The sequence below is a fragment of the Fusarium redolens genome (genome assembly GCF_020744475.1).
Source record: "Fusarium redolens strain MPI-CAGE-AT-0023 chromosome Unknown BKA55scaffold_1, whole genome shotgun sequence".
Lineage (NCBI taxonomy): Eukaryota > Fungi > Ascomycota > Sordariomycetes > Hypocreales > Nectriaceae > Fusarium > Fusarium redolens.
Window position 1 is genome coordinate 4,498,259 of NW_025763664.1, and position 13,551 is coordinate 4,511,809.

Here is a 13,551-nt window from a genome sequence, read left to right on the forward strand (position 1 = left end):
GATTCATTCCTCTTCTGAATATACTTGCTTCCCTCCCCATATCTCTCGATTGAGGTGCGCCGAGCTACGAGGTACAAGTGACATACCGAAACCGTGGCCCCCCTCTTCTGATTCGGGTGCCACACACACATCACATTTCGCACTCTCATCGCCCAAAACCAAAACCTCCATCATCCTTCTTCCTCAAGCCGCGACTCAGACAACTGTATTCCAGAACTACATTGCTGACTGGTCATCTCACCATTCCAAGAACAGCCACTAGAACCCTGAATCCGAACAAACGCTCTTCACCGCCTAGCTCGACTGGGTTTATCCCTATCCCTTCCAAGTCTGCGGCTTCATTTACGACTCAGACTCAGACAAAGAACCCCTCAACTGCCTCTCCGACCTCCGTGCCCCCCGCGCCGACCATCTTACACGACAGCATCTCCAGACTGCTACTAATAGTACTGGACTGGGGCTAGCACTGTACGTGCCAGACGATAAACTGGACCTTTTCGCCCGTGCGTTACCAAGTACTCCAGCCCAAGCGACCAAGCCCACTCTCTGCTCTTTTGGTTTGCGGAGTACCTGCACCCCCAGGGAGCGCCCCCAGCGCTTTAACCCTTTGTAGGTACCTGGCCCTGACCATAGTGAACGGACGCCTGGAGGCCCTGCACTCAGTGCCCACCATTTCAACCCCCTCCAACCCCGAACGTCTCCCTCCGACCCTCCGACTCACGACATTCATCTTTCCCACAATACCTTATCTGGCTTCAACTTCATCCGGGATACTTTCCGTTTCAGCGTTTATATCATCACTCACACGGCACCTGCTATTCTTTTATGGACTGCAGATAGCGCACACTCTATCTTTCCTAAATTGAACTGCCACACTCTCTGTCTGGTGAGTCAAGAAATCCGGATAAGCCTCAACCCCCCGGCCATCCGCCCGCCACTTTCTTCCTTGCTGTAACCTCCGCGGCGGTGGGCACCCCATATATGGATGCCCGCTTCCCATCGCCGAGCCGGTCTTCTTGACTTTGCATTTCCCCCGCTTTGCGTTCGGCGCTGTCCTGGCTTTACTGACTCGAGCCCTTACTTAACAGGCCAGTTCAAGCTTGACCTTCGTAACTCGAACGTACCATCATCCTTAGCCGAACCGGTGGACGCCCACAATATTTCGCCCACATCCCCCCCTCTAGCTAGGGCAACAACATCCGATTCTTCAATCACGATACAGCAACCTAACCTTTATCATCCTCGTCGCAATGGCCCAGCACGGCTTCAACCAATTTGGCAACGGCCACAGCGGGGCGAGTATCGACCCCAACGATCTCGCCATGTCAGGTGGTTACTCTCCTTCATTCAACAACTTCAACTCGAACTCTGGAAACGGCACAAACGGGTTCACAAACAGTTCCGCCATGTTCGATGATGATGAGCTTTTAGACGGTCTGAATGGACCTCCTGTTACCCAATCCGGAATTTCGGGTCAAGGCCAGGACTTTTCAGGACTAAGTATGGGTGGCTTCTCCCAGAATGCGTTCTCGCATCGTAACTCGGGTTTGCAAATCGACCAGTCACATATGAACGGGTACTCGAGTACCCCCGATGGAGACCCTATTCAAAGTCCCTTCAATACTGGTTTCAACACTCAGTACCGACAAATGCAAGGCCACTCTCTAGGAACCTCCTTACATTCGCCCTTGTCCTATAACGAATCTCCATTAGCCGGTGCCATGAATGCCGATAGCAACGACCCAAACTTCCTCAACGCTAAAGCCAGAGCCAGAATGTCCCAGCAGATGCAGCGCAAAACATCCAACAGTCGTAGTCCTATGTCTCCTATGACTCCCAAAACCGCTACCCTTCATGGAATGACAATCGGATCGCAGGAGTCCCCCGGTTTCGGCGGCCAAGCCATGAAGTCAGCCAATGGCCAGTGGCTCAACACCCCTGCTGGAAGCATCCCTGCATCTTACAACTCTGGGTACTCCTCACCTATGCAGCCTGGCATGAATCAAATCAGTGAGGTTATGATGAAGGGTGGTACTTCGATGCCTGCGAAGCTTGGTGTCGCTTCAAACGCCGTTTCCTCTCAGGAAATGAAGAGGAAGCGGCGGCGAGAGTCTCACAACCTTGTTGAACGTCGACGACGGGACAACATCAACGAAAGGATTCAGGATCTTAGCCGACTCGTCCCCACTCACCGTCTGGAGGATGAGAAGATCCGAAAGCTTATTCAGAACGGGACACCTCTCTCTCCATCATTGACTGGAATCGCGAGCCCTCAAGCAACATCTGGTCTCGCAGGACCTGGTGCTCGACGAGCTACTGGAAACACTGCAGGTAATATTACGACAGGCCTCCCTATCGAGGACAAGGACAAGGGTCCCAACAAGGGCGATATCCTCAACGGCGCTGTTAGTTGGACCCGAGATCTCATGTGGATGCTTCACCTTAAGCTTCAACAGCAGGAGGAGATGATGAACACCATCGCTGAACTCGGTGGGCACTTCCCCTTTGAGATGACAGAAGATGAGCGACGCATGCAAACTGAGCTCATGGACGCTATATCAAAGAGTGAGAACGGCACCTTCTCTTACTCGCGAACAGCTGGATCTGGTCTGCGAGTGCCTCACCACACCGATTATCGAGGTGACTCTTTGTCAGGCGGAGGCGGTAGCCTCGATCCTGTTGCCATTAGCCCAGATGACAACCTCGACTTGAATGACACCAACCAATTTTGGCATGATCCGGATGACAACAACAGCGGCCACGCTTCAGTCAATTTCAAAGAAGAGGATGAATATGACATGGATCTTACGCAGTAAAGTGAGCATTTTTTTAGTCCACCTTCTTCTGTCTTTTGGAGCATGTCTCCATGAGCGCAGACCAGGACTACATTCGATGGATGCCCTATTTTTGCTTCCTTCAGGTGTTGGCGTTTCCGGTATGTGGTACTGGCATCATTCTCATCATTGCATGTCACCATCCTCCTTGGCCGAGCATTACAATGCAGGGCAGCTCAAGGAGCGTGATCTCTCGGTGTTTGGCATTCTCCCGGTGTTGTCTTTTTGCGTTTCGTTTTGGGGTGCAACCTCAGGTCCGGAGGCTTGTACCTAGTTACATCATATAGGGTTACAGGGGACATGTCCGAAATACTTCCTTGTGCTGAAGGGGTTTACAATTGCTGGGTTTGCTTCTTTTTATTCTCCTTTTAGGGTGTGCTGGTTATTGGTGTTGTTTTTCTTCTTTTTTCTGTCTTTTCATGTTACGATACCTTGGGTCAGTTTATGCATTAAGTCTAGGAGGCAGTTAATGAATGGATGCAAGGTCAAATCTCGAATGTATCTGGGTCAGGAAACTTCACTTCTCTCCACTCCTACTTTTTCTTCTTGCAATCTGATGCGCACGCTGCGTTTTTTGCCCAAGTTTTGGTAACTAGGCGAAAGGAAGTAGACCTTTTACTGGGCTGGAGTAGTGCTTTGACTTATTGTGCGTGCTGCAGTTTTGCAGCGGTTTCGTTGCTTTTTATTGCCTAGATACCACAAGCGAGATACTTATCATTATAAATGTTTCCATCCATGACCACGTCTAAACACAGAGATCTGGAGGTATTACCACGGTAAACATAGCCAGCTGGGTCACCAATGACGGGTGCAGAGCAAATACTCGCTCATAGCTGTCAGTGTATTCCAAACCAACTTCCGCTTCATATCCTCTTGTAAAGCGATGCGTTCCAAGGCACACCGGCCATCAAAATACTTGCACATAACCTGCCAGCTGTTTGCTAACTTTTCGTCGTTGAAACGACGCGCGATGGCCGACAGGTAGCGAGATTCCTTACCGGTGGCCTTTTTGGCATCGAGGATGATGTGAGGTATCAGGCCTTGGAGATGCGGGTGGTCGTTTACAGAGGGGTGTGCCGTTGCGACTGGGACAGGTTTGCGGGCATGCGCTGTCGCTTTTTCAGCAGCGTCGCGCTGGGCCTTGGAAGCAATCCGCTCGAGGCGGGCTTTCTCTGCGGCCTGCTCGGCAACGGTGGGAACGTGGGAGCCGTCAGTGCCGGAGTGACCTTCGGAAGACTCGGAGGTGCGTGGGGCCGAAGTATACGTGGAGGCATCGTCCTTGGCCTCCTTTTCTTTGTTTTTATTCGCATCTGCATCTGCGGCGGCACGGAGCTCCTCAGCTTCCATCTCGTACTCGACCTCGTACATGATCTCAGGCCAGATGACGACATAGGCAAATGTGCAGAGTTGGGTCACCCAACCGCGACGCATGAGCCAGGAAAGCATAAGAAGATATGTCGGACGATGGGCTTTGCTAGGCGAAAACTGCTTGTATGGACGGGGCGCTTGAGAGAGCTCAGCGAGAAAATTCGGTAGCGGTGGAGCTAGGGGGAATGCTCTCTGCCATTCTAGAGTGTCGAGAGGAAGACGGGATAAGTCACTATTGGGGGATAAGATATATTGATCCTTGGCGTGAAGGGGAGGGATAGCAATGGCACGACGCCAGAATATAAAATGTTGAGCATATTTTCGCACTTGACCTAGAGTCAAGATATTGCTTTGGCCAACTTGGTAGAATCTGTAGGCAAGTTCAGCTAAGTCCAAGGCCGACGTCAGAGGTGGTGAGGCACATACGATTGTGTTGGCTTTGACAGCCGTACAAACTCAACCATTGAGGCTGTAGTTGGGTCTGGGTCAGCTTGGAGCTCGGCGATGATTTTCTTTTCATCATCAGTGAGCAATAGAGCAAAGTTGCGATCAAGAAAGCCGGGCTCCTCAAGGGCATCTTGACTGATGAAAGTATTTGCGGTCGTAAGCCAAAGGCCACGCTGTGTTCCCTCTTCGCCCTGAGGGAGGTCATCGATGTAGAAAGGAATAGGAATCTGAACCGAAGGGGTTAGAGAGCCAGCTGCAGTATCGAGATGCAGAGCGGCGATCTTGTTTTGAGAAACCGCCTCATATATATCGTGCATGGCAGCGGCCAGTGATGAGCTCTGGAGGATTTCTTTCCAAAGAACACTCATTCGTTTTCCTAATCAATGTTTAATGTGAGTATCTTGATAACGTTTGGGTAGAACCTACGCTCCTCTCGCGCCTTATCTTTGGCGACAAGTATTCGCTTCGACTCTTTCCACACAAACTCGCTATGTTGCTGGCTGTATTTGAAAGCCTTGCTAACCTTCTTTATAATGTGATCGTATATGGACTCGACAACATCCTTAACTTCGTTACTGCTAGGATTAAGGATGAAGACAAGATTAAACATGGTCATGGAACTGCGTTTCTCATCGTCCTTGTCCTTACCGTCTTCCTTTTTGCCATCCTTTTCCTCCACAGGTTGCTCAGGCGCCTTTCCTATAGGGGGAGGATCGACCTCATGAGGCGCTGGTTGTTCTTCGTTGTACGCAGAGCGCTTCTCAGCGCGGGATGTCTTCTTCGGTTTCTTCCATCTGCCATTTTCGGGAACATGGATAGGATAAGATACACAATATAGTGGATCTAATGATAGTTGAAAGAGTTTCTTGTGATAGGGCCGAGCGGGAGTTAGAATGCCCGCAAGATCACGAGCAGGAAAGCCTGCAACACGTTCCCATGGGACAATCTGAGATCCAGATTCAGTAAAAGAGTGCTCGTCTGCATTCCGCCCCTGCTTAGGGAGAGGTACGTCGTCAGCAACATCTGAGAAGCTCTGCTGCGATAGCCGTTCGAGAAGAATATCCTCGAGCTCAGCACCTGTGGCAGAACTTGACTTGGAATGAGGTTCAACGTTTGCAGGATAGTGGAATACAAATGCTGGGCCATCGCGAGAGCGATTGACTACAAGAGCAACGGCGAGGAAATTGTCGCTAGTAACACTCGGCACAGCCATAGTGACGGGTTTTACATGATAAGACTGAGGACAAAGTAGCTAATGGTTGTCACATGAAGTGGCGACGTCGTTGACCTGATGTAAGTTCTTGAATTAGCAGGTAGGTATTTTAGATGAGGTTTGTCGCGATGGAGTTTGTTCAATAAACCACGCCTCATGTGCTTGTGGAGAGATGAGCCTCATAAGCGCCACATTTTTGCAAATAGAGGGGAGAGGTAGGTAGGGTCACGCACGGGCGTCAAGAATGAGTGAGGTACGAGGTGGGGGTTTCAAACGAGGCTCATGACAATTCATATGTGGCGTCAACGTATCGTCTCCGAAAAGGCGGAGGGGAAGCGAAGCGAATGAATAACATCCATCCTTCGTTAATGATCGAGCTGTTTCTTTGTCACGAGCGTTACCTTGTGTAGGTGGAGGCCAATGAGGCCCTTTTGGCTGGCGCCGTAAGGGAGCAACATAAGGATCCATGATGGTTAGCGCAAAATAGCCTGTCAAATCTAACGAGTCGGTGTGCAGAATAGGCAATTGACAATAAAAAGGGACCAAGAGAAAACTCGATGGTCTCTATCCTGCCCCATGTAGTCCGGTTCCTCTCGAACGCAGTAAGCAGTCCTCAGGGAGCAAGAAAACTGCTGACATTTGATAAGGGTGCAAAAAATAATTAGTCTAAGGACCTAGTTAGTATATACTAAACTTACCTAAGTCTTTTTGTCGCCTAGGAAAAAGGTCCTAGGTTTTCTTGCCTCCTCCAGGCAGTATCAATGTCTTCATACTCACGAAACGACAGTTGGATTGCCTTGGATTGCGTCGTATTCCAATGAAAGGGGCAGTGTTATTCGCATATCAGTGGCGAGAAATCATTCTGGTTCCCGGCTAAAAAAGACCCAACGAAATTCCCAACACAATTTACTGCTCATTTCCCTTTCACTTGTTCCCAGTATCTACTGACCGGCGGCTACCTTATTATTGTTGGTTCTTTTCTTTCAAGCAGAAGCACTACTTTAGTGGATAGTCGATTCGAGTTCAGTACCACAGGGCACGGGGGACAACACAATCACCTGAACATGTGATTCTGGATCCAAGCAGACGAATATTTTTCCTTCCAGCGTACACTGCCACCAAAATAAAAACAAAAAACATTTGAGTAGCGGTCGAGGCTCGTCTTTTAGACACTCTCGCATTTCCTTGCAGGTTGCTTCAGCCAAAGCATTCAATACTTATTAGTTCCCACATTATCACGCACTATTCATACCATTTATGAATTGACACTGAATAGGTACCCATATTCCTACCATTGAATTCATGCATCTAGGCTTCACATTCACATCCACATCCACATCCACACTCACCTTACGAGTGACACGCGACAATCCTTCCCTCGTATCTAAAAAGTCCCAGGCTGCAGCGGAAAACGGCACTCCCTTCTTTTCATAAGGTCTAGGCCGTCTCTCTGACTGGCCCACGCCCACAAAACCAGCAGCCAGCACCAACACCGCTCCGTCCCGTCTGCCTTAGCTTTATTACTATTTCTACACGAGGTACCTAACCTTTGCCGGCTTCCGTTCGACTGGAAAGGTAACAGGTCGTGTGCTTTCCCTCCTATTTTATTATCATCTCGCCCTCTGCTTGCATCACCACCGTATTCTGCTGCTTTTCCTTCCGTCATCACCACTCCCTCATACTCCGTCCTCGCCGACCCCTCCGCTTCCCGGCCGTCCCCCTCCTTGAGCCTCCGGTACCCCTTTCTCCACCGTCTTACGGTACGACCTGCCTACTACCACCGTCGCCGGCGCCGCTTTACCCTGGACCGTCCCCGGATTTACGCCCCTGAACCCCTAGAACAAATCTATCTGGCTACTTGGGAATTTTTTCTTCAACCCTCAACCTGATCTTTTCAGCCTTGATATTCGCACTCGCTTGTTCACAAACAACTCAAGCAACTCTTCTGCCCACATCTAGACCTACCTCTCCTTACTTTTCTGGCCCGCTGATTGTTTGGACCCTGCCATCTCCCCTCTCTCACCGTTCTCTCACCTCCTTATTTTTCACCCATCTTGCTGCACTCGCGTGACCATGACAACGTCACCAACCAACCTCGATTTTGGCCATGTGCCCTTCTTGGACTTGGCCTACGACAACAATGAATCACAAGACTCGGCTCGAAAGCTCATCCTGACACTCATGCCAGATTGGGCCAGCCAAGACTCAAACGTTGAATTTGTGCGCTTCACTGATGGCATCACCAATACTCTGCTAAAAGCCATCAACCACCGTCCTGGCATGTCCAAGCTTGATGTTGATCGGGATGCTATTCTACTCCGAGCCTACGGTCATGGAACTGCCGTTCTTATTGACCGTGAACGTGAGGCCGAGAACCATGAGTTGCTCATGAGATATGGTCTCGCTACCCAGTTGCTTGCCCGTTTCAAGAATGGCATGATGTACCGTTATATCTTGGGTAAACCTGCACGTGCCCAGGATCTTCGTGAACCTCTAATACTATCTGCCATTGCTCGTCGCCTTGCACACTGGCATGCAACTGTACCTTGCTTGCCGGACCCCAATCACAGCCGAGACGATAGGCATGTAAATGGTGAGGCCAAACTCAATGGACTTGCCAATGGTAACACCGGCACCAACGGTGATGGCCAGACCAACGGGCATACCAACGGTATTATGAACGAAAACAACAAGTCTCGCCAAGAACAGATTGATAGTACTGCCCCTGGAAAGGCTCCGCCTAATATGTGGACAACCATGCAGAAATGGATCTTTGCCTTGCCCACTGATACGGATGCTCAGCGGCAGAGGCAAGCGCTGCTCCAGGCAGAGTTGAAAGAGATGGTCCAAAAACTGAGCCAACGGCCTGGTCTGGGCAAGAACGGGGTACGTTCATAAGCAGCACAATTACCTGATGGAAAATATTAACCTATCTGCACAGCTTGTCTTTGCGCACTGCGACCTGCTGTGTGCCAACGTTATCATCCACGAAGAAGATGAGGCGGCCCCTACCGTCGACTTTATCGATTATGAGTATGCTACACCATCGCCTGCGGCTTTTGACGTGGCGAACCACTTTGCAGAGTGGGCAGGGTATGACTGTGACTACTCGGCTGTACCCAGACAAGATCAACGACTTGCATTTGTAAAGGAGTACATCAAGTCTTACTTTTCTTTGACAGGCGAGAAGGTCGATGAAGAGGAGGAGGTTCGCAAACTCATGACCGAGGTCGATGCGTACCGAGGAGTGCCGGGATTCTACTGGGGCATCTGGTCTCAAATCCAAGCTGTCATTTCCAAGATTGACTTTGACTATGCTCAATATGCCGAACTGCGATTGAGCGAATACTGGGCATACAAGGGCGAGGAGGATGGCAGCCGAAAAGCTTCAGGCCAAGAAATGCCATTGAGGGAGAAGACTTGGTGGCGTACTGAGTAGGTAAATCCACAGACATTCATCCGAGCATGGCATAGCGGCAATCGAAGCAGGGACTGAAGCAAGTGACATTTTATTAATTGTCAATCAGTAAGCGAGAGGGAGATTTCCTCAGTGGCTACTGAGGGCGGGGAAACGATTAAAAAAGCGTCGGAAATGGGAACGGACACAACGAGCAACGGTTACAAGGAAGCCGTTTTTGCCCTTGTTTTTCTGGATCCAGGTTTGGCTTCTTTCGAGAACCGACGGCTTTGTCGTTTCCGTTCTTGGCTTTTCCCATTTCCCCTCTCCCCATGTTCCCTGGACGCTATCTACATGACGAACAGCCACCCCTCGTCCTCTCCCACGGCTGGGCACGATCCCATTCTGTTGTTTTAATTTTCTTCTTTTTCTTTTATTGTTTTATGTCATTGTCGCGTGTTCTTACAAGGTTATGACCATATAAAGAAAGCTCAACAGCGGGATAGGATGGCATCAAGGGATAAAGCCATTCAACATGAGCGATAACTACTGCAACCAGAGGAGTAGACAAGTCACAAATGAGCTGTCTTGTCCGCATGCTTAGTATGATTGAACCTGCAGTAGATGGGTCCTTTTAATATAAATATGGGCATTTTCACATACCATACCTCACAGAGGACATCACCAGTTGTCTACGAGAGGGAAGAACCAAGGTCCCCCAATATGGTGCCATATTGATACTCGGCATCAAAATATGATTTCATCTTGCCCTTTCTCATTACCGAGACATTTCGGACCGGTCAGTTTACCTGAATGTTATCACTTAGCCCGACAGGAAAAGGCTGGCATTGTCCAACCATATACAGCTACACTCTCATAGGCCAGAACCCGAGGGACAGCTGCATCACCAGAAGCAGCATCTTGCGTTCATCACACCCGCTTAGCCAACCGGGGAGATGTCCCAAGATGGCTAGAGAGGGTAGGCGGCTGTCTACAGTGCATGTCTTGGTCGATTCAGGTATCAGCAGCAAGGGATACCTGGATGGTGTGGCTTATGGGAGAAGCAGACCAGCAGACGTGGCTGGCTTTGGAGATGAGAGATAAAGGTGAGAACCGTGAGATGCTTGGAGCAAGGTAAGGTACGACGACGTAGTGTCACATCAAGCCCGGGGCAGGCTGGGGCATTTGAATGCATGCCGCTGAGCTGGGAACATGGTGTATTACCTACCTGGGTATCGTTTAGTGACTTTTGCAAACTTGCTTGATGGGGGGACGTTTTCTGGTTACCTTAGGTACTTAGCATACGACATGTCTGATTGCAGGTTTTCCTTGTAATTGAGGTCATCGAGATGAAGAACGAAATTAGATGCATACATTTGCTCCGTCGAGCACCAGGAATGGGCTGGCTTCAAGAGCAGGAGCTTGATCATAATCCATGTGTGGCTAGGTCCAGCTGGGGGACAAAACAAGGCAAGGTGCGGTAATAAGATAAGGTGCTGCAGGTCTTTCTCCAAAAGTCCAGCTGGCAATTTAGGAATTAATTACCTCGATGGCCATGCCTCATGCTAAGGTATATGTCGCACAAATTCAGACATGGGCAGTCTTTTTAGCCTCGAACACCAACGAGATGAAGGGTCGACCAGGGTTGTTTCCAAAACTCGTGGCTTTGCAACGGACGGTTGAAGAAGCGGGGGCGCTTGGGCGTTGCCCTGTGGCTTCTTTGCCTTTGCCCGCCTCTGAGGTGTCTTTCTCTCAGTAAGGTAGGTACCTACTAAGGCACTTAAGTACCTTACCTTTATGAAGAGTCGCTACAGCCTCAGGCACACTAACTTGCCGTGCTGGGTGATTATTTTTCTTCGAAATCTTCTTAGAACAGAGTGGAGTTAGGTAGATGAAAACCAGAAGTTATTGAGTAGGCCTGCTCTGAACAGGTCACTGTCTGTAATAGCCTCTAAGACCTTGCATCAAAGGTAACTATCAAGTAACCTACTCTGTACCTACATAGTAAACTTCTATTATTCCCTGGTTTTCTTTTTTTTCCCTCTCCTGTTCGGCCCATGCTTTCCACTCACGTTCGATTGAACTTGCACTTGAGATGCATGCGTGGCCGCTAAACACTAACATCCTTGCACCTGCCTAAGAACCGTTGATGTGGGCAGCCCAGGGTTCCAGAAACTGCTTCTTTCATTGGCTCCTTTTCTGGTTTCAAAACTTTGAGTTCCAGTCGGGAAGGAGCATGGTCCATTTTGTCGCCATCTAGCATCCACATCAACATCGACTTTGACATCCACAATTTTCCTCCCCACCCACAATCCCGTCCCGTCTTCCGTTGTCGGGTTGTCAGAGACACTGCACGCTCTTAGCTCATGTTCACAAGCTTACCGACTTTTATTATTAACCTTGGTAATATTCTTCGACTGGCGACGAGACCGTATAGTGAGAAAAGGTGCCTGAAGAGAAATACCTACCTACCTACCTAGGTACACAAGAGGAATGGATGGCCAGGCCCCTCCCGTTCTGACTTCTGACAGTCTCCAAAAGAGCTTGGGCCAGGGCCAGGGTACCTGAGTTACCCAGCTTTTCCCAGGTGACTACACTATCTCCATCTCACTTACCTCCTAGCTTCCTTCATTGCCATGGGATTGGGTAAATTGTCCCGGCTATACTAAACTTTACTACCCAGGATACCTATGGTTATGGCATGACGCCTCAGCCATGGTCACTAGGCTCTCAGCTTCAAAATGTCATCTCGGCAAAGACAGAGAAAACCGCTGGATCAATCCCTCCCAAGGCCACTCAAATTTCCGCTGATCTCGCAAGGTCGTAGCCGATCACTCATATGCAGGGAAGACCACGTCTTTGGAGACAGATAAAGACGGACACGCTACCAAGTTACAGTACAGCAGCATAGCCTCATACATACAGGTGTCTACAGCACAACACCTCCATTTGCAGTGGCGTCGACAACAGGGGCGAACATGGGTGACATCCTCAGGTGCTGCTGGCCTTTTGCTCGTCAATTGTCTTTCACGCTTTATTACTTTGGTTCCTCGCTCATCTCATTTCTGACTCTGAACCAGATTAGACTAGACAACCCCGAGGGTTTCGGCCGGAACTTTTTAGGCGCATTCGCCACATCATCCTAGCAATCTCGCTCCCTTGGACAATCTCAAACCCAGCCAAGCCCAGCCGAGAGCAGAGTAGTGAGAGCTACCTTTTGTCTGGTGAATTGGTTCAGCTGCCTCACCGAAAAGTCTTCCTGTTCTTACGGCCAGGAAAACACCAGCCCCACTGAATATTCTCAGCCAGAGAATGAAACGAGATGGAGGGCCGAGCGCGTACTGAAGCTGTCCACGTTGCAGCGAGACATGGCGCGCGATTCGAATGTGAAAAGAAACAATATCAAACAAAGACAATACCAACGCTAAGGATCGGCCAACATGCACCGCCCGCGATGACAAGCGTGGGCGCAAAGCCACAGCAACGGCTTGAGCAACACCCACGTTGTCTCAGTTCCTGCAGCCTCTCTACTCTATCCGTAATAAACAATGGCTCTCGAGAAATGTAACAGGCAAGATGGCGGCACCAAAGGCAGATAGACAGACTATGCTCAGCTCTTGACACTCTCGTCAACAGACGCTCTTCCCGGTCGATAACCGTTGTACCTGGGAGGCTTGGCCACCTTCCATGACAGGGTTAAGACCGAGAAGGGGCTACTACCCCGACAAGGCTACCATGGCAAGGTCACTGTGATGGAGCATGCGGACGAGGGGGCGAGCTGGGCCAGCAGGGCGAACGGGACGAACAGCTCGCGCAGGGTTGTGGTGCTGGAATCGCTCTCATGCCTGGACTCGTGGCTATTGCTAGGACCCGGTTGGTGGGTGGTTCCCCGCTGTCTGTCATTGGGATCATGGCCCTGGGATACCTCCAACGACACTGACATGCCAACATTCGCACTGATCTGTCCAGCGTTAAACAACCAGCCACATACCGTGCCAACATGGGCCTGGAAGCACGGCCCTTTCTCACTCTACCGCCCAGTATCAGAAGAGCACCTCTCCTGTAATCAACTGAGTTCGACAACGAATACAAAGCGTTGTACCCTGCGGTGCCCTTGCAATCCGCGCTTTATACCTGGCTAACTGCGGGCTCCAGACGGATCCAGGCCCAGAGACCGCACCGCATCGTTGTCGGCACTATCTCCAAATCTGCCGTGACGGGGGAGCTATGCCCCACCTTGCTCACTCTTTGCCCTCACTCCCTCGCTGTGCCTCACACATGGCCGGGGCCTT

General features: G+C 50.2%; 3 protein-coding genes across 3 annotated transcripts; 2 read left to right on the plus strand and 1 right to left on the minus strand.

The window, feature by feature from the left end:
• Positions 1-1,250: 1,250 nt before the first annotated feature.
• On the plus strand, positions 1,251-2,816 carry BKA55DRAFT_683475 (uncharacterized protein; the record flags this gene model as incomplete). The annotated part of the gene is made up of 1 exon (XM_046198515.1): positions 1,251-2,816. One exon carries the CDS (start codon positions 1,251-1,253, stop codon positions 2,814-2,816), a length of 1,566 nt encoding a protein of 521 aa, XP_046057182.1.
• Positions 2,817-3,629: 813 nt separating this feature from the next.
• BKA55DRAFT_498663 (nitrogen permease regulator of amino acid transport activity 3-domain-containing protein) lies at positions 3,630-5,862 on the minus strand (the record flags this gene model as incomplete). Its single annotated transcript, XM_046186572.1, has 3 exons — positions 3,630-4,572; positions 4,629-5,025; positions 5,076-5,862. 3 exons carry the CDS (start codon positions 5,860-5,862, stop codon positions 3,630-3,632), a joined length of 2,127 nt encoding a protein of 708 aa, XP_046057183.1.
• Positions 5,863-7,935: 2,073 nt separating this feature from the next.
• Positions 7,936-9,301, plus strand: BKA55DRAFT_498088 (kinase-like domain-containing protein; the record flags this gene model as incomplete). The annotated part of the gene is made up of 3 exons (XM_046186517.1): positions 7,936-8,485; positions 8,567-8,748; positions 8,804-9,301. 3 exons carry the CDS (start codon positions 7,936-7,938, stop codon positions 9,299-9,301), a joined length of 1,230 nt encoding a protein of 409 aa, XP_046057184.1.
• Between the last annotated feature and the right edge of the window lie 4,250 nt (positions 9,302-13,551).